Here is a 21,773-nt window from a genome sequence, read left to right as displayed (position 1 = left end):
CTTATCTAGGGTATGGTATGCGTAATTTGGAGCTCTGTGAATAAAGGCTTGGAAGCAACTGAAGACCAGGCTGTTGTATTCTATCCTTCACCATCTGGCTATCCAGTTTAGAATACACTGCCCTCAGTGCTTCCCAAAGGTCTGCTTCCAAACAGGTCGTTGGGCATGTTGAGGCATACATTGGATGGACAGAGCACTTAGATCAAGTTCATCCCAATTAGAGCCTGCTGTATGGCTCTTGCCCCTGCAAAAGGTGGTTCAGTGAGAGCCTATTCTGATTTCTTGTCTTCATCTTGCCCTTCTTCTGGGTAGGTGTCCTCTGCTACCATGCCTTTCATGCTTACGCCCTTTTGTATGGCAGAATTGTAGAACATTCTGCCAATTATGATGTTCTTGGAGACCTTGTCAGGCCTAAATTGTAAGATGCCTTCTAATCTGCCAAGTTATCTAAAAAGCTGCTTCAAGATACCTATAATGTATTCAATAAAGCTCTGCTGTACCTACTCACTGCTCCTGTTTGCAGCTGTCCGAGAGGTATCAGGAGCCTGACTGAAAAGGATAGCCAAGTTCTTTTAGGAGTTATCATTGCATTCTTCTTTCCCCCCCTCCCGTTATCCTCCCACCCCTCCCAGGATATATGTCAGGGCTGCCTGTGTCCAAATTGGTCCTGCAGCTTCTGGTGTGCCCGCTGACCATTCTTCATCCGAAAATGGACCTAGACCAATTTCTAGTTCAGTGGATCCACCTTTAAGTGCTGACTTTATGCAGCCCAGAATAGGCCTGTCCCCATCTTTCGTTTTGTATGGATGAATACAGCTCTCAGTGAATTTCCTGACCCCTGAGTGTCTGTTCTACTCTGATACCACCAGTGATGGCAACTGGAAAATATACCCTTGCATGCCATCAATGTAGCTTAACTAAATAATTTTGACTGAATAAATAACAGAGTTGCTTGATGCTGCACACATTCCTTATTAGTAATCTTTAACAAGATCTTAACAAGTAAAAATCACCTTTACCTCACACTTTTTACAAATGTCTGTTAATCTGTGATGCAAAAATTGAAAAGCAGTATTAAAGATGGACAAATGGTCCATTAGCAATTTCTACAGACATTACATTGTTTTTTTTATTCATCTACTTTTTCAATAAAATCCTCAAACAAGAATATAGGGCCCTGAAAGTTTTAATTATGGCATGTAAATGAAGACAGTTCTGGATTACAAAGAGTTAATTCATTTCATGATATAGCCATCAGTGCTTTACCATGTCTTGTATCTTGATTCTTTTTGCATGTTGTTATTGACACCTTAGTTCCAATGAGTGTAAAGTGGTTTCCAAGTAATGTTGTTTAGATACTAAAATTAGACTGAAATCCAGTATGTGCAGTAGTGCTCAGGACTCTGTGTTTCAATTTCAAAACAAACATAAAGAAAACTGTCTCTTGGAAGAAGCTTAGAAATGTTACTTGCACAGATGCCTCTCTCCATGTGTCAGTCATGTGCTATGACCTGATCCCTGTTCATGTCACATGAAAGTTATTTTTATGGTTGCTTATTCCCTTTCAAGAGTCACCAAGACAATTGAAATCTTCTGCCATAATCACTGACTTAGGGAGAGCAGGGGAAGAAAGTACTTTCCCAATGTTGATATTGGGGGTGCACGAATGTCTTCCTTTGCCTCACTGCAGGCAGGTTCAGACTGACTTGTTGCCAGCTGTCAGGCTTATGGATAGGGAGAATTCTGAGGGTCACAAGAGTCAGGGTGAGATTCCAGTTGAGTCTGTCTCACTCTGTCCTCTGACAAATTGTGATACTTTTTTAGTTCATGTGATGGCAATCTTGAATTAAGAAAGTATGATTTAAGGTATGCTTCTATTTTTCTTATATAATAATTATGAATTTACGGAGAATGAACTTTTGGGAAGTGCATTTTATTATGTTACAAAAATGACTAATATTCAAGCCAGTTACCCCCTTGTGATATATTCAGCCTGAGTTCTAGTAAAGCCCTAATAATGAAAGCACATTCAGGTAAATAACACTTTAGGGATAAGAATACCACTGGCCCTGCATATAGCAACATCACCAATGTGTCTATGAAGATTTTCTCTGTTTGGGGCTCCAGACAGACGTAATCGAGTGTGAATGTATGACATATACTCCATTTTATCATTCTTGCTAGCAAATATATACTCACTTTTTAGCTGCTGTAAATGCTGTTATATGTTTACTTCAGTCACCTAGCTGACGGAATTCATCCCTGGCTGCAGCAGCAGGATGACAGTGCAGCTAAAGAATGACCAGCAGCAGGATGACAGTGCAGCTAAAGAGCCAGCAGCAGTAGGAGACACACAAGAATTGGGAGCACGAAAGGTGCACGAGACACAGTCAGCTTTTACTATAAAGTTCATGCTTAATACAGAAGTTCTGTGAGACTTAACCAGGAATTTTTCATATGCTCTCACCCGCTGCTGCTAGCTCTCCAGCAGCACTGTCATCCTTCTTTCTTGTTGGCGCTGCAACTCTAGCTCCTGGTCTGCTGGCTCTTCTTTGTTCCTGATCTGCTGTCTCTCCCACTCCTTCTGGTTATCCTTGTCGATTCTGTCATTACCTCTCCCACTCCTGCCAGCTGCTCTGCTAACGATTCCTCTTCGCTCCTGTTGGCAGTGCTGCATCAGCCGCCTCCCCTGCTTCTGCTGTTCCTGTTGCCAATTCCTCTCCTGCTTCTGGTGGTTCTTCTGCTTGCTCTTCACCTGTTGGGTTTCCTACAACTGCTCCTGGTGGCTATTCTGTTCCAATTTCTCTCCTATTCCTGGTGGTTCTTGTGCTGCCAATTCCTCTCCTGATGGTTCTCCTGCTTTCAGTTCCTCTCCTGTTTCTGCTGCCTCTCCTGCTCCTAGTTGCTCTCCCATTACAAATTCCTCTTCTGCACTTGATTCTGGTGCTGACTATCCTGCTTCACTCAACTCATCTGCACATAATTCCACTTGTGTTTTTGTAGGCATTCCTGATTGTTCCACTGCTCCTGCTCCCATATCGGGGGAACCTGAGCTCCCACACCCACTTACACTGATGCTGAATGGCTGGCTGTGAATGGATGTAGACTAATGGGTAGCTGCTATGTAATGTTCAGCTATTCACTAGATAAACTCACTAAGCCATCAGGGAGTATGTTTTGTGTCCTTTAATTGAATGGTGTGTTTTTGTACATCATTAAGTAGTATATACAGCATAACACAATTATGTATATAATCTGGTGCTGCTGCTCAGTGCAAAATGAAAACTTTTCCATTCCTTGTTACACTTCTCATCAAAAAATAGATAACCACATGTAATTAATATTTATGATATTGTTCTGCAAAAATAAAAAAGATATTTATAGCCTTCAGCATCCTATCCCAAAGATCTAGGTTCATTATTTATTCAGGAATTCTTATGCCAGAACTCATTTTGTGGACTTCAGTGATTCATATAGTCATGACATGTATTTACTGTTCTGATGTGGGCTAGTTAGGTTTTTGGTAGTTCTGCTCCCATTTAGTGTTGTGTTGAATATATTATGCAGTCTATTTTGAACTCTTAAAGCTTAAGTTTGTGCTTTGCGGACTATCCATTAATACTAAATAAGATAGCCTTTTATAAAGCATAAATGGCTCATTTTTAAAAAAATCAGTAACATCTCTATTGCTGTCTTCTTATTGCTGATCAAAATGAGAGATGTTTATGCTGGAAATTGAACACCATCCCCATTTCATGTGGCCAGTGCCAGCATGAAGCACTTTCAGATCAGTTATGGCATAGGTTAAATGTAAATTTAAGCTCCCTCTATTATATCCCAAGAATGTGCCCTAACACCAATTTTCAGGAGCACCAGCAAGATATTTCCATTTGCCATATATGCCATTATTTCTGAATTAAATTACTATTTTAATACCAAATGGGGGCAATTTTGTGCTCTGGACCCATATCCATTAGGAAATGGATAGAGGCTACCCAAACTCCTTTCCCATGTAGGAACCTTGCAGCCAACAAAAGATTTTCTTGCCATTAATCTGGGTTGGAATCAAACCCATTCTTGTTTCTTAACTTCGCCTGTAATTCTGTATTGCATGTATGGATAATTTCTCCCCTTTTCTGCTAACTTATTGCCCTATCTTTTTGTGTTCCTTTACATTCTATACCTCCCCATTAATACCTCCCCTCTTATTATCTCCTATAGACCAAAACATTAAATTTGTGGAATCACTTGATGAAAAATGGTGTGTGTCTTCGCCAAAGTGCCTTCTTCCCACGAGTAGTCTTTCTGAATCCCATCTGTGAACTGGACCCAGAAGTGCCACAGATAAATGAGGTCATAGCTCCATGCAATGTTGAATCCTTTATTTGTTCTTTCAAGGAAGGGTATATGTCATGGATCACCGATATTCTTACACCACATTGGCTGTCTGGTGAGTACTGAAGTATATTTAAGTATATATTTCTACAGAATAAGTTAGAAACCTACTGTTGAATACACATAAAGCAGAGGCTAGTGAGGTTGACACTTTATGAAGGCTAGGAATTGCTTTTTGTGTCTCATAGATTTGGATTCCACCTTCATCATTTTTCACATAGCCTAAAACAGCTGTAAATTCCTGTTGAAAATAATATTGAAAAAAAACCTGAAATTTGAATGGGAAGTAATGAGGATTTCCGCAAGGAATTAACAGAAAATCTTAACCCTAAAAATTCTAATCCCGAAAAATAAAAGAAATATTAAAAAGTAATAAAGTAATGACAATAAACATAAATTGAAATAATAGCGCATGATTATATACCCATCATTTTTGTAGTTCCATGTCATTGCCGTCAATAACTAGTCTTCATTTTGTTGCATTTATACTATTTGACTATGGGTTGGAGGTAATTATAAGATTATATTCAAATGTTGAATTAATCATTGGGCTAGTTTGATAGTGTTCTTGCTGTTGGTTTGTTAAGTGCTCTCTCTTTTTACCTTCTATGTCATCTGCCACATCATTCCCATAAATGTTATAACAGCAGTAACTTACAGAAGTATTTTCCATATTTCCATGGGTATCAAGTCTGTAGTTTCAGGAACAGGGACTATTTTGTTGTTAGTTCCTCAGTACAAGATCTACCTCTTCCCTCAAAAACATTAATAATGTGCGCGCGATATGCTGTGAGGTACCGACCTTTAGTGGGAGTAATGAGCAGTACTGGGTATGATTGAATTTCTATAAATAAAACCCAGCAAAAAAGTATTTATGGTGTTAATATTTGCAACATAATCAGAATGGCCAGATTTTTTTTCTTCTTGCTCATTGAGCTGCTGTTTGGGTCTGTAAATAAAGAAAGTGGAGTATTAGACTACTTTTTCCTTTCTCCACAAAAACAAATTTGAAATTACATTAATTATTCTTAAACCATCTATGTTGCTATGGCTTCATCCACAGTCATCATTTCCCAGAAACTGCAGTTATGATGGATACCTGAAATTATGATGTGTATGTCAGCTACATGTTACCATATTATAGGTTTAAACCTGAATTAATTTAAACTAGTTCAAATTTGGATCACTTAGGGGTTGAGATTCCTTGTTGTGCTATTTCTAGCGCACTGATTAGCATCTTCCCTGATCAATTTTCTGAGTGTAGGTTAATGACTTTGTTAGAATACCACACAAAGCAATTTGACACAAACACATTACCTGATGCTCTAAAAAAAATAATGCACTGAGGAATTTCAACTCATTATGGTTTTATTTCTCCTTTTTCTCCCTAACATTATTTCTGTCTGTCCTCTCCTCCTAAAGGTGCTGACCCATGCTTTTTCACTGGACAGCTAGCAGGCCTCTTATATTGGCTGTTCCTCATGTGTGTGCTGAGACAGTGCTGAATGGGAAGCAAAATCGGGCCTGTTGTATAATGGGGGGCTAATCCGATTTTGCCCATTTTATATCATCGCCAAAAGTTAAAATTGCCCCCACTGAGTGTTAAGGCAGACTGTTTGAACTTGATTGGCATCACATCTAAGCCAAATCCAGTATCCTCACCTGACATTCATGGATGCGTGTGTTACAGTGGGGAGTTATTGGATAGCGATCAGGAATGGGAACCCTGGATGATTTTTTCCCCCACATGGCAGCTAATGCCAATTGTGGCAATCCGACAGTTGCCCGGCTGAGATCAGTGAGCTCACCCCAGGGAGGGATCAAACCTGGGACTTCCCTATTCCGTATGGGTCAGTAGCACACCATTAAAACATCACAATAGGTTTTTAATTAAGTTAGGGAATCGAACCTACACTTGGCACATGGAATAAGTTAAAGTTATTAGCAGAATCAGTGAATGCAGCTAGCTGTGTCAAGCAGGTTATACTGATAGTGATAAACTTCTAACTTTTGAAATCCAATAGGACAAGTACTTTGAGCAAATTGATCTGTAAAGGTGAGGTTGGCAATCCACTATTTTTGTATTTTCTGCTAATCAGTACAACAATCTTACACATATTTACAGGTCAATCTCTATTGCAGCTTTGCTATTAGAAAACTGCAGCAGTGAAGGAGATTAACATTGTACGCTGCATAAAAAGTTTCCTTTCCGAATTTTGTTCAGCTACTCTGCACACTCAGCCAATTCTAGCTTTTCCTGGCTCGGGCACCAAACTGATTCGAAACACCAATTACAGTGTTGCTGAATTGAGCCACTCAGGGCCATTCCAATAAGATACATCATTGACCAGCTCCAAGTACAAGTGGAAGCCTCAAGTGACTAACAAAATTCAAACCGTCTCCTTGCTATGTGATTTATTTTTTATTAAAAAGAGTGGAGAGTACTTTAAACTGGACGTTTATTCTGTCAAGCTTTTCTTTAAAATTGTGGCTTTCTACTGTTTTTTTAAAAGGGACATGGTGTCGTAGGAATGAAAGAGTTGAATAAGTATTACCAGTGATAAATTTTTGACATTACAGCATTGCATTTCATGCAGTGTACTTTTTCCAGCCACTATCCAAAATAGCTGCTCGTGTTTATTTTTGATAATTGAGGCAAATACTCCTGCTCTAAATTCCAATGTCTGTTGTCTTTTGGAGAAGTCAGATGAATATCCACTATAAGTATAGATCACCTGGTCTGAATTGGTCGTCTGTTTTTTTTCAGCAGGAAGTAATTCTCTTTCCCCTCCCTCAAGTCTCTCTGCTCCTCTGCTGGAGATGATGGACTCATGCTGAGGCATGATTCCATAGGTGCCAGCAGCCTCTGCCACCTTGGTTCTAATAACTGGCTCTTTTAGCAGAAATGTAAAAGATTTGTTTAAAAATAATGGTGTATGTACCGTTAGAAAATAAGTCAGATGCACCCTATTGATGGTTTACTATATATTAAATCACAGGCATGGCAGTGTTATATCAACTTTCTTAAAACAAGTTGGTAGTGTATATAAATCTATAAATAAGACATATACTTTATTCAATTCACCACATAGTCATTCAAAAAACAGATGATGTGCTACAGTTCATTACACAAAACACCACAATCTGAGTCGAAATGCTTGGAGACAGCTGCTACATTAAAGTAAATGAACTCTTAGTTACAGCACGACCCTCGTTATAATATGTATTTTCTTGGCTCCTAAACAGCAAGGGTGTACTGTACCAGATAATGTGGGAAGACTGCTACGTGTTAAAGGAAATTATGCACATTTTAAAATTATCTAGAAAAACAGCAATTGGGTTACAGATGGGGATTATGTGATTTTGTTTTTAATAAAGAAATTTCAGGTGATGTATTTTTTCAGTTTCTTTTTCATAATATTGAAAGACAAAATAAAGACTACAGATTTTTTTTCAATACATATTCAGGTCACTTATCATTCCGCCACATTAGCGATTTAACAGGAGCGCTTGGTAAAATTGGCACGTGGGACATTTTGGACCTGCATGGTGGGCAAAGGTTGATAGGCGACTACCATGGCTGTTTACACATAGCTCTGAATCGAGAAGAAGCAGATGAACTTGAATTTTCACATCACAGGAATTTGACTGCTGGATACCTCTGGGCTCTTGTAGGTTATTCACCACAGGTAGGCTTACAGATTGCTTATTTGGTGGACATTTTAAATGTTTCTGTCATGAACATGAACTTTAGGTTAAAGCAGGAAACTAATAAACAACAGATGGTATTAAATTTATCACGTTGGAGGTGACTCAGGCGCTTGTTCAGAAAGGGGAAAAGAGGCTGAGTCAAATACTAACATAGTTTGCACACGTCCTTGCTTACAGCTCAGAATTGACATCTACAGCGGCCTGAGAGCAGGCAACGATCACCATGTCAATTTGGGATTGGTAGGTAGGCCCCAAAAGGGCGGAAATAAATAACTGAAGCACAAAATTAAGAATACAATATTATGAATAATTTTCTTAAATCGTGATCCTGATGTGCAGTCTCGCCCACTGGGAGTGCATATCAGAAAATTAAGCATCCACATCCCGCGATTTTCCGTGCATTGGTATGGAAAATCAAGGGGAGCGCATACTGAAATTTCCAATATGCATTCCCAGCAGGCGAGGTTCTAAGCCCATTTTTCAATTTCAGAAAATTATCCCTATTATTTAATCACATTCATCATATCATATTAAACATCTGTTAAGCTTGTTTTCACCTTTCTTTCACAGATTGGGGTACACTGGATGGCAAACCAACAGCTTAGTCATTCCAGTATAAAAGTTAGTCTCATGGAATGCAGTCATAATAGCGTGCAATTTTGTCAATCATGAGCTGTTATTAACAAATGTTATGTTTTTAGAAACAAGGATATCAGTAAAATAACAGATTCATAATATACTTGTTACATAACCGTTCTTTATTATCAATTCATGTGGAACTGAATAGATCTTTGAACTAATTTCATTTACACTCTGTCTTTGTTATCAACCCAGTTAGGGCTGAATAAAATGTATTTGTGGATTTTATTTAATTAATTGATGCGGCTTCCTTAGACATGCCACTGGTAACTTCTTAAAAGTATACTGCCAAAATGCGAAGCTTAGGAGGTTGTGCTATAAATCCCTTATAGCACTGTGTAGGGATTTACGAGCAAGATGCATTGCTTGAGAACTGTCGTTCCAGTGCTGTTGTAAATCTCCATACAACATAATGACCTATATTAAACCCAGCTTTTACCAAGAATGTGCTCTTGATAAAACAAAATGATATCTCATATGCAGAATACATTGTTGTAATGGGTTTAGTAACAGGATGACTTGTAATTTCTCATAATGCACCATTGAAGTGTGACAGTGTAATGTCATTCCGACATTTAATTCATTTATATGTGCAAGATATGTTGAGGTTGACATATCTTTCTGTGCAGCAAACTGGTTTACAAAATAATCCACTTTAGACCGCCATTAATAGTTCAGTTTTGTTGACTTCTAGTAGTCATAACCTGGAAATGTTCCAGTGTTGTTTCATGTGTACCAAAACCAGAATTCATATTTTGAGCTAGTTATGTTAGGACTGCTAAAAGAAAACAAATTTTAGGGTGAAATATGGGAATCACTGCAGAAGCATCATGGAACAATATGATGACATCATACATTGTACCAGTGCACACTTAATTGGAAAATAACATTAATTCTAAAAGATGTGAAAATCATTTGGAAATCCCACTTATCCTACCCTACCTACCACTAAAAATAGCATATAAGCATAGGAAGATAGGGAAGTACAAGACTGAAAAAGACCCTACAGTAGTACATCGGGCCAGTTCCAGAAGCAAATGACTGTTAATCATTCCCTCTTCAAATATCTATGCAATTCTCCCGTACATTTTTCCACACTGTCAGCCCCCATTGTCTCCCTTGGCAATTCATTCCACACAATCACCACCCTCTGCATTAAGTGGTTTAGATTTAAATTGTCTGCACATTCCCTCTTCTAAGGTTGACCTTGTGTTACCTAATTATAGAGTTTGTGGCAATCTCAAACGTATTATCATAGTTAAATTCATCTATTTCCTTAAAACTTCCTTAAGAAACTCATAAATAATACAATTCTGAAAAAAATCTCAAAACTTCCCCCGTCTCATCTTCCTTCCAATGCTTTCAACAACTTTACCCCACACCACTGTCTTCGAGATATTAGGGTAGAAACTAGTCTTGGGTGATAGGGCAAAACAGGGGCTATCGCATCTGCCGCTGGTTATACAGTTCCTTTGAAGTAAGTGGAACTGGATTCATTAGTTCATGCTTGTGAAGGATTCTCCATTTCATTGGTGGCCTGGAATCATGAAACAACTCAGTAAAGAAAGAAGGAACTTTATGTAGCATCTTTCACGACCACAAGACGTCCCAAAGCACTTTACAGCCAATGAAGTACTTTTGAAGTGTAGTCACTGTTGTAATGAAGGGAAATGCAGCAGCCAATTTGTGCACTGCAGTGCGTCAAATAACCAGATAATCTGTTTTTATGATGCTGGTTGAAGGATAAATATTGGCCAGGACACCAGGAGAGCTCCCATGCTCTTGTTCGAATAGTGCCTTGGGATCTTTTATCTCCACCTGAGAGGGCAGACAGGGTTTAACTTCCTTAGTAGGTTTAACTTCCTTAGTACTGCACTGAAGTGTCAGCCTAAATTATGTGCTCAAGTTTCTGGAGTAGTTGGCTCAGTGGCAGCACTTTCGTCTCTGAGTCAGAACACTGTGGGCTCAAGCCCCACTCCAGAGACTTGGGCATAAATCTAGGCTGTCGCTCCAGTGCAGTACTGAGGGAGCACTGCACTGTTGGAGGTGCTGGCTTTCGGATGAAACATTTAAACCTGTCTTCTCAGGGAGACGTAAAAGATCCCATGACACTATTTTGAAGAAGATCAGGGGTGCCCTGGCCAATATTTATCCCTCAACCAACATCACTAAAACAGATTATCTGGTCAATATCTCATTGCTATTTGTGGGACCTTGCTGTGGCGTTGCCTACATTACAACAGTGACTACACTTCAAAAGTACTGTGGGGTCTCCTAAGGTCATAAAAGAAGCTATATAAATGCAAGTTCTTTCTTTTTCTTTCTTTGTGCAAGGAAAAGATCAGTATGCTTTGCTTGAGATGTAATTTTGCAAAGAGAAGCAAAGATTGCACAAAAGTGTATATTGACAGGTCTAATACAATGAAATGTGAATTACATTGTTAGCTAAGGGTGGAAAAGTAAAGTGAGTAATTTTGTATACTTAGTTCTATCTGCTTTGAAGGAATAATTTTTCTCAGGCTTTAGTAAGCCAGTCTGCTTTTTGCAGCCTTTATAATTCTTCTGAACTATTCTCATTTCCTCTCTTTTGTACTCCACTCATTGAAAGGAACTGACAAAATTCAGATTAACAGTACCTTTCTAAGAAACTGTTCAAGTAAACATAATTGACACTTGCAAGTTCCTTTTAAAGTTATTTCTATCAATGTAAAACGGTTGGCACTCATACCTCTCCGCCTCTCTTTAAGATGCTCCTTAAAACCTACCTCTTTGGTCACCTGTCCTAATATCTCCTTATGTGGCTCGGTGTCAAATTTTGTTTAATAATGCTCGTGTGAAGTGCCATGGGATGTTTTACTACATTATAGGCACTGTATAAATGCAAGTTGTTGGTGTTAATTATAGCAGTGCAAAGCAATTTATAGTTGAAGCCATACGCAGTAGTGTAAAATAATTGCCAGTTGTCACCGCTTACTTTAACACTTTTTTTCAAATCAGACACATTCCATGCATCAATCTAAGTTCGGCAGGTTGATGACACTGGATTGACCTCTCCCTCCATGTGATTGGTTCTTACACCTACTGGGCCATCCACCTTGGTATGGGTTGCCATTTCAACATAGTGAGGCCATTTCTCCGTTACTTCATAAACCTGATTTATCACAATACTGACTGGAAGTAGAGTGGACCGTGATTTGTGCCCACCTGATGTAATGGTCACTGACCCGACTGTAATTTCTGGGGTCGGTCTCATTATAAATTTTTGGGTCAGCTTCAAGTGTCATTAACATCTCTGTTTTGGAGCCTGCTCGTTAGAAGGTGGGAAGTGCCGAGCTGCTGGAAGATTTAAAGGCCTTCAACATCTTAAACAAGCAGGCATCGTCCAGCCCTTTACGCTCCTAAAGGCCTTTAAATTATGTTTACTCAAGAAACGAGAATAATGTGTTCACGAGGGCCTGGGGGTTCTCAGAGCTCCCAGGTCCTCTGATGAATCAATGGGAATGCTACTGGAGGAAGGCATACTCTCTATGGCAGGACCCAAGGAGCGCTGCTTGGGGATAATAGAAGGAGGTCTCCTAGGCAGTGGGTGCCAATTCTTCCACCCAACGCATGGCTAGGCATGGGTTAAAAGCACACATGTCATACCTTGACACCAACAGGAAGCACCATGATAAATAGCACTAGGAACTTACACAGTGTGGTTTCTTATTAAAATTATGGTTGTTGTCCATCCATACATTGTAATTAGAAAGGTTTGGAAGTTGCTTTCCATCAGGTGGGGTGAATGGTTGATTTTTTGTTGTTTTGCATAGAGAGCATGTTTCTGGAGCGAAGTGGGGAGATATGACAGGATTCTTAATGGTGCCAAAGTTAAGTGAAGTTTCCCTGTAGGAGAGTGGCACAAATGTCTCTTCCAGCTGGCAACAAATTGTCCTCTGCAGCCTCTTCAGGTTGCTACTGTTCCTCTTGCTGCCCTTGGAGGCCTTCCTCCTCTGGGTTTCTATGACGAGGCCTCTCTGCAAGGCAAAGTTGTGCTGCATGCAGTATACTATCACAATCCGTAAGACCCTAGCCAGGTTACATTGCAGGACTCCCCCAGATTGATCCAGGAATCTGAAGCACTGTTCCACTCAGCTCACTGATGTGCTTAGTGATTACTCTGGTTGATGAATGCACCTTATTACATGTCCAGCTTGTGTGTTGAAATATGATAAGGTGTCATCAGCCATGACTGCAAAAATTAACCTTCATTGCCCAGAAGCCAGCCTAAGACTTGGCTTTTTAGGTCAGAGTGGCGGTAGCATGGTCTGCCTTGAAATGATGGCATCATGACAGCTGCCAGGGAACAGTGCACTGACTTGCATAATGTGGTGCTACTAGTTCAGCAAGGAGCCATACACAATCATATGGGTGTAGTCTATGGTGCAGTATTTTCTGCTCCTGCACCTAGGGCTATTGGATTGCTTGGGCTCAGTGAATGTAGGAAAATTGGGCGGGGAGAAGTGCATGCCCCTAAAGGAGCCCGCTCTATTTTCCATCTGTTAGTTTAATTGGATGAAAAATCGAGGCGAGGCGGACTACACAGCCCTAATGAAGCCCACTCGATTTTCCGTCCGTTAATTTAGTTTAAATAGATTGAAAATCGGACAGGCTCCCTTATGGGTGTGATCTCCTCTTTGCCTGATTTTCCTGTATTTTCTGTGCGCAGGCGATCCAATAGTCCCAGATGCAGGAACAGGAAAATCTGCCCATGTCTCCCTGCGCTCACAAATCAGGCGATCCCAATTGGAAAATTTAGGCTGTGGTACTCATGGTGATTTATGTTGCCTCATCTGTGAAGAGAGACTTTCTACACCTTATTGCCTCCATAAGCTCCACAGCTGGATTGACGCACTAAGTGTTATTTATAGTGTTTACGTGTCTATTAAGGGAGTTAATAGGTGACTCTGCACAGTTATTATAGTTTTTTCCCTGATTGGCTGCTCAGTTGTTCATTAATTGTAATAAGTGCCCGCTCCAAGAATGCACATTTCTGCAAGTGCACAAGAAAAGGGTAAAAAAATGAACTCTTGATTTGATGCAGTTAGTGTGCTGAGAGTAAACAAAACCACTAACTTGTCACCTTAGTGAGTAAAACATGCCTTATGTAATTTCTCAATAATTCCTTCCAGTCTCTCTCATAATTATGCCATTGACTCTCACTGTTTAAAATAAATTCCAAGATTTCACAAAGACATTAAAAGGGATTCTTATGATAAAAATTACTTTTTAACATTATTTATTAAATATCCTCAGACAAAATGCCTGATTTGATTGGATGAACTGTGGCTTACAAGTTGACAGTACGATAGTCATTACAAAGTGGCAAAGGTGAATTGAATAGCGAAAGGGAGATAGAAGAACAAATATGTAGGCAAATTTCTGAGTGCAAAAATAAGAGGGCAATAATAGTAGGGGACTTCAACTACCCTACATCAACTGGGATTCAAACAGTGTGAGGGGCACAGAGGGCGCAAAATTCTTGATCGGTGTCCAGGAGAACTTTTTTAGCCAGTATGTGACAAGCCCAACAAGAGGGGATGCAATTCTAGATTTAGTCCTGGGAAATGAAGATGGGCAAGTGGGTGAAGTGACAGTGGGGTGAGCATATTGGGGATAGTTACCACAATTCGGTTAGTTTTAGCATTATTATGGAAAAGGACAGAGTTAAATCAGGAGTAAATGTTTTAAATTGGGGGAAGGCAAATTTTACAGAACTAAGAGGTGATTTGGCAGAAGTGGAATGGACACAACTACTTGAGGAGAAATTAGTGGGAGGCACTAAAAAGTGAAATTCTACGAGTACAATGCAGACACGTCCCCTCAAAGAAAAAGGGTGGCACAGCCAAATTTAGAGACCCCTGGTTGTCTAGAAGTATACGGGGCAAGATAAAGCAGAAAAAGAAAGCTGATGACTGTCACAGAAAACTAAATACTGCAGAAAGCCTAGAGGAGTATAGAAAGTACAGGGATGACATAAAAGAGGAAATAAGGAAAGCAAAGAGAGGGCATGAAAAAATATTAGCTATTAAGATTAAAGATAATCCAAAGATGTTTTATCAGTACATTAAGAACAAGAGGATAGCTGAGTTAAAGGTGGGACCTATCAGGGATGATAAGGGTAACTGGTGTGCAGAAGCAGAGGGTGTGGGTAGGGTTTGAAATGAATATTTTGTCTCCGTATTCACAAAGGAAAGGGATGATCCGGACGTAGTAGTTAAAGAGGAGAGGTGTGAAATATTGGATAAGGTAAACATAACGAGAGAGGAAGTACTAGAGGGACTGGAATCCTTGAAAGTTGATAAGTCACCAGGGCTGGATGGATTGTTTCCTAGGCTATTGAAGGAAGCCAGGGAGGAAATAGCGGATGCTCTGAGGATCATTTTCCAATCCTCACTAGATACAGGGGAGGTACCGGAGGACTGGAAGACTGCAAACGTAGTACCATTGTTTAAAAAGGGTACGAGGGAAAGACCAAACAATTATAGGCTGGTCATTCTTACCTCGGTGGTGGGCAAACTATTAGAATCAATAAAACTGTCACTTGGAAAGGCATAGTCAGCATGGATTTGTTCAGGGAAGGTCTTGCCTTACAAATCTGATGGAATTCTTTGAGGAAGTGACTAGGAGGATTGATGAGGGTAGTGCAGTGGATGTTGTCTACATGGATTTTACATTTAAGGCATTTGACAAGGTCCCACATGGCAGACTGGTCAGAAAGGTAAAAGCCCATGGGATACAGGGAAATGTGGTGAATTGAATCCAAAATTGGCTCAGTAACAGGAAACAAAGGGTAAAAGTCGATGGATGTCTTTGCGAATGGAAATCCGTTTCCAGTGGTGTGCCACAGGGCTCAATGTTGTGTTCCTTGCTGCTGTGGTATATATTAATGATTTGGACTTGAATGTAGGGGGCACGATTGGCAAATTTGCAGTCGACACAAAAATTGGCCATGTAGTTGATAGTGAAGAGGATAGCTCCAAGAAGATATCAATGGGTTAGTGGAGTGGGCGGAAAAGTGGCAAATGGAGTTCAACCCGGACAAGTGTGAGGTAATGCACTTAGGGAGGGCAAACAGTAAAAGGGAATATGCAGTAAACGGGAATATATTGAGAGGGGTAGAGGAAGTGAGAGACCTTGGAGTGCATGTGCACAGGTCCCTGAAGGTGGTAGGACAGGTAGATAAGGTTGTGAAGAAGGCATACGGAATGCTCTCCGTTATTAGCCGAGGTATAGAATACAAAAGCAGGGAAGTAATGATGGAACTGTATAAAACGCTGGTAAGGCCACAGCTGGAGTATTGTGCGCAGTTATGGTCACCACATTACAGGAAGGATGTAATTGCTCTGGAGAGAGTGCAGAGAAGATTTACAAGAATGTTGCCAGGGCTTGAAAATTGCAGCTGCGAGGAGAGATTGGATAGGCTGGGATTTTTTTCCTTGGAGCAGAGGAGGCTGAGGGGTGACTTGATTGAAATGTACAAAATTATGAGGGGCCCAGATAGAGTAGACAGGAAGTACCTGTTTCCCCTAGTGGAGAGTTTAAGAACTAGAGATTTAAGCTGATTGGAGGGGACATGAGGAAAAACTTTTTTACCCAGAGGATAGTGGGTGTATGGAATTTGCTGACCGAATTGGTGGTAGAGGCAGGGACCCTCAACTCTTTTAAAAAGTACCTGGACCTGCACCTAAAGTGCTGTAAGCTGCAGGGCTACCGACCGGCTGCTGGAAGATGGGATTAGAATGGGCACCTGGTTGTTCTTCGAGCCGGTGCGGACACAATGGGCTGAATGGCCCCCTTCTGTGCTGTACCTTTTCTACGGTTCTATGGTTCTGTAGAGGTAGATCTGATGAATTAGCACTCCCAATGCAGAGCTAATGACTGGAAAATTATGAGGTGCACACTGACTTTGGCCCCCAAATTCCCAATGTTCTCCTGCCACGCGAAGCTCTGCCCTGGAAATGCTAATTTGTAAAATCTACCCTGTTGTCTCTTCCCCTGGCAACACTGACTTTTGACTGATTGAACACTTCCCAAGTTAGGTAAAACAGTTAATCCTGTTAGTAGGTAAATGTAGCTCAACAGTGCAGTAAAACTGAAAGTGACTTCAACTTCTGAGTTATCACTGATAAACTATTGCCCTGGGGGTTCAGAAGTAATTGCATCCATCAGCTTTGGGACCTTTATCAAACAATTGGGTGTTTCTATAGCTTTTTAGACACCCTTTATTGTTAACTGCAATTAAAATTTTTCATCTCTAAGTAAGGAATCTAAATTTTACATATCTTTAGGTTACCGATAAAACTGCAAAACATGCTGTGAATGATATTTGTGTACCTGTGTATTGAAAACTTTAAATCGTAGGAGGGAAAGGAAGAAAGAACAACCTTGTATTTATATAGTGCCTTCTTATGTAGTCAAAACATTTTACAACTAATCGATTACTTTTGAAGTGTAGTCACTTTGTTACGCAGGCAAACATAGTAGCCAATTTGTGCACAGCAAGCTCCCATAAACAGCTGGGGCCCGATTTTAGCAGGGCTGCGGGTTCTCGGCGGATGGGCTAGTGGAAATTAGTGGGTTTCCCGCGCGATCGTAGCAGGCAAACCACTAATTGGATCCACTTACCTGCTCCTCCGGGTTCCCCGCTGCTGATCTGCGCGTCAGGCGGGCTGCACATGCGCAGTAAGATCTGTCAGCTGGAGGCGCTCTATTTAAAGGGGCAGTCCTCCACTGACAGATGCTGAAACCAATAGCAAAGATGACTGCATGGAGCAGCCCAGGGGGAAGACTGCTCCCAGTTTAATGATGCCTCACCCCAGGTATCAATACATGGGGTGAGGAGGAGGGGGAGGACAGAGACCTTCCACCCGGCGGGCGGGAGGAAGCGGCCCGCCTCCGCCACCAGGAAGGCCTGGCTCGAGGTGGCAGAGGGGGTCACCTGCGCCACCAACATATCGCCCACCTGCACACAGTGCAGGAGGCGGTCCAATGACCTCAGTAGGTCAGCCACAGTGAGTACACGTAGTCCTTCCCCTACACTCCGTCTGCCACATCACTGCCCCCACCCCACATCTCCTTCGGCACTGCCAACACTACTCTGTCACATCACCCCTCATACCCACTCAAACCCCATCCTCATCTTACCTGCACCTACTCACCTCGCCAGTACGCACCCCGCCACTACCACGCAACCCAATCGTCATACAATCTCATAGCTCTATCCCATACTCACCCTCACCCAACCTGCCACCACCTGTGCTGCAGCCACAGGGCATGCATCACATATGTGCAGTAGGCGGCGTAAGGCAAATGTGTCGTGAGCATGAAGGGGATGCACAAGGGTGTTTGAGGGTTTGTCATGGTTGTTACTTATATTGAATTTCAGAACAACTCACATCACAAATTATATTGGCACCACTACTGCCATGTCTTCGCGAATCCTGTCCGGTTTGTGCAATAATGCCCGCTCCTGGGTATCACTGTGAGGACCCACCACTGATGCCACCCATTGTGTCACTGCAGAGTGGGTGTAGGTGTATTTGCAGGGCTCTTCTGCGCAGACGACTGAGAGACATCGGCGATGTCCCCGGTTGCACCCTGGAAGGCTGTGGAGGAGAAGTTCGGGAGGGCAGTGGTGACTTTGACAGCGACAGGTAGGAAGATGGTGCACGGGCCAGCCAGGAGCAGCTCGGCATGAAAGAGGCTGCAGATGTCCACGGCTACATGTTGAGTGACTCTGAGCCTCCGTGTGCACTGCTGCTCAGAGAGGTCCAGGAGGCTGAGCCTCGGTCTGTGGAACCTGTGGCGAGGGTAGTGCCCTCTGCGACGCATCTCTCTCTGCGGTAGCCCTCCCTCCTGCTGTACAGGTGGATGTGTCACAGCGCTCTGTTGTGGAGCTCCACGTGTCAGAGGTGGACAGCGAGGCTGGTGATGCTGTTCGCCCTCCGAGGAGGTCATGACTGCAGCTACGGCGGCCCCCATCCGCAAGATGTACATCTGAGGGGGTACATGTCTCCGGACCCCGGGGTAAGTGTGCAGGTTGGTGACTTTGACCGTCAGGAGGAGGGTGGTGGAGGCCAAACTTTGTCCCAAGTGACAGAGTGGCCTCCTGCAATGGATGAGGGTCTCCACCCCCCCCACCTGTCAAATGGACCTTTGCAGCTGGCACAGGCTGACAGCTGCAACATGTCCATTCGAGCTGGGAGTGTTTCCCCCAGTGTGGGAAACAGTCCCATGTTGTTCAAAAATCCCACATAGTCCCTTAATCAGGTCAGTTAATGACCTGAAATAGCTAAGTAAATACGCTCAAGTGGCATCCCGCTGGCTTTAATTGCCTGCGGGATTCCCACCAGCGGGGGCTGCGCGCGCACGCCGGCGCGTCAGCGGGGAACCCGGAAGTGGGCGGGATCGAGGCGGGATCCGGTCCCGCTCCTGGATATCCCGATTTTCGGGCCCCCCCCCCCCCCCCCCGCCGAGAACGCACCCGATAGCGGGTGGTAAAATCGAGCCCCTGGTGTCTGAATGGCCAGTTAATCTGTTTTGGTGGTGTTGGCTGAGGGAGGAATGTTGGTCATGGCAATGGAAGAACTACCTGCTGTTCTTCGAATTATGCCATGGGATGTATGTCCATCTGAGCAGCCAAACAGGATTTCAACTTCATGTCTAATTCAAAAGGCAGCACCTCTGACAGTGCAGCACTCCCTCAGTACTGCACTGAAGTGTCATCATAGGTGTGCTCAAGTCATTAGTGGGGCTTGAACCTATGACCCTCCGTCAGAGGTAAGTGTGCTACTATCAGGGTGAAGCTAACTGGAAGGAGGCAATATGTACCTTGCAAATTTTGTAATTTAAATTTTACTGTTATATACCATTGTATTATTTTTAATTTGTTCATGTCACTTGAAAACAGAGAGGTAGTTTAATGAAAGAACTTCATTGTATTTTTACACACAGCCCCCGTCCAGTTATAGCACATCCAATTTGCTTGTTTCCATAACATACCTAATTTGCATTTACCAGTTGAAAATAATGGAACTATAAATCTGCCTAGTTGGTATGTTGCCCAGGAGATTTCTTTCCACAATTTTTTCACCCTAAAAGTCAACAATCCCAATCAAAAATGTACATGACATTGTTTAGTAGCTACTGATGCCATGCATAGTTGTTCACAGATAAGTAAAGGGTTCACTACTGAGAGAAACAACCTTCTCTCACACTGGCCTTTGAACCTCCTCACCGTCTCCCCCTTCCAACCTGGTCACACTGAATCCTGGACCTCTCTCAGTTCTAAGTCATATAAGTTTGATGTTAGGGTTGAAGCCTTTGCCCAGGCTTGTAACCCTCACACTCAGCTCCAGCCCAAAAGCCATTTTGCCACCCTTGTCCTGTATGTAGCAATACAACATAGCTTTGTGCTTCTCTCATTGACATACACAGTGGTTCTAGGGAATAAAGTAATTTCATACAAACATGTTAAGGATTCATATGCTAATATTTGCACAGTGTAATTTCAAAGCCTTTTTGTATGTGTCAAGTATATTCTTTTGTGATCTTACTATTCATTTTTAATTGATACAAGTGTAGAAATTCGAATGTTAGACAATAAATGACAATAACAGAATTAAATTGTTAACTGTAATTTATGTTTCACACAATAATAATTTAGATTGGTGCTTAACAAAAAACAAAGTGTTGCCTGTGACTGCACCAGAACAAAGCTGATGCTTTACACTGTGCAGTGAGAGCTAGCATTGGTTGCAGTAGTAATAAATTACATACAAGTACTGCAGAACAATAACAAATAACTGCTAGCCGTCCATTTAGTACATTTACAAGAAATCAATATCAATACTTAATGCAGCGCTGATGAAAAATGAGGAAAGACACAGAAAGCATAATAAACGTGAAATGAAGGACCTTACAGTCCTCCACTTTTAAGGAAAAAACTAGCTGTCTATATTTTCATGTTCGTAGATATTTCACAGATGGTAGGCTTTGAAGGAAGGTTTTCTGATCATAAAATTTTTATAGGATGCAGTTTATCTGTTACATTTTATTCTACATTCATACCTACTACATTTATAGGGGTTTTAAAAATTATATTTCTTAAATATGAATTATAGATAATCTGTATGTATATATTTGTACATCATTATAATAAACTTTGAGTCCCACTCCACTCCTCCAATTTAGCTGATTTTTTTTATTTTTCAGTGTTAATGATCTGATTTATAATGTGTTTATGAATTACGTAGTAACTGTCTTAATGTATAGGACACCAAGATGTCAGCTGAGTCATCGTTAACCCTTGAGCCTATGTCACGACCGTCAACTCTGTCTGTTAATATTTCTTTGTCATTGTTTAAGTGTGTGAGACTTTGTGATTTCTATTTTCTAATTGGTCATTTTCTACTCTTGTTACTCAACAATCATATTAAACAAGATCATTTTCTCAACTTAACTTTTCTCCCCAATCACATTCCTCAGAAATAAATTCTCTGAGACACAGATATCATGATACTTCTTCACCTGTTCAACTATAGAATCCTAAAATAAAATTGGTCACATGACAACAATTTTTTTTAAAATCCTTCAAATATTTAAACATAAATATGGCTCAAATAACTCTCCTCCTTCCACAAATAGCACAATGCCCCTTCCTCCAGAACTCTGAATATCCTGAACTTTGGGTACACCTGTTCCCCAACACCCATTATTTATGGTTGCCACCCAGCCAGCTACCTAATTTGGAAGTCTGATATAAAGGTCCTGATAGAAATGAACGGAATTCACAGGAGTTGCGTATCCATAGATAAGAGAAAAAAATGAAGGAGCACAGGGAGGAAAAGAGAAACGAGGGAGAGAGAAAAAGTAAAACAGGAGTGAATTTAAAGCTGAAATAAAGGAAGAGCAATAGAAAAATGAAAGTGAAAGAGGAGTGGGAGAAAAGGAGAAACAAGTGAAAGAGGAGAGGGAGCTCAAGAAAG

At 41.3% G+C, this 21,773-nt stretch overlaps 1 protein-coding gene across 5 annotated transcripts in view; it reads left to right on the top strand.

The window, feature by feature from the left end:
- The window catches only part of si:zfos-911d5.4 (uncharacterized), a 154,203-nt gene that overhangs the window by 31,723 nt on the left and 100,707 nt on the right, over positions 1–21,773 (top strand). For all 5 annotated transcript variants that reach the window (XR_010966690.1, XM_068002312.1, XM_068002314.1 and 2 more), the window contains exons 5-6: positions 4,222–4,450; positions 7,864–8,084. Coding sequence is in view for 4 of the 5 variants with exons in the window: in XM_068002312.1 (XP_067858413.1) it covers positions 4,222–4,450; positions 7,864–8,084 (450 nt within the window). In the remaining variant the exon portion in view is untranslated. The remainder of the gene's footprint in view (positions 1–4,221; positions 4,451–7,863; positions 8,085–21,773) is intronic.

This window comes from Heptranchias perlo, chromosome 21 (assembly GCF_035084215.1).
Source record: "Heptranchias perlo isolate sHepPer1 chromosome 21, sHepPer1.hap1, whole genome shotgun sequence".
NCBI lineage: Eukaryota > Metazoa > Chordata > Chondrichthyes > Hexanchiformes > Hexanchidae > Heptranchias > Heptranchias perlo.
The sequence above is the reverse complement of the archived record's forward strand: the minus strand, read 5'-3'. Positions and strand labels throughout refer to the sequence as shown.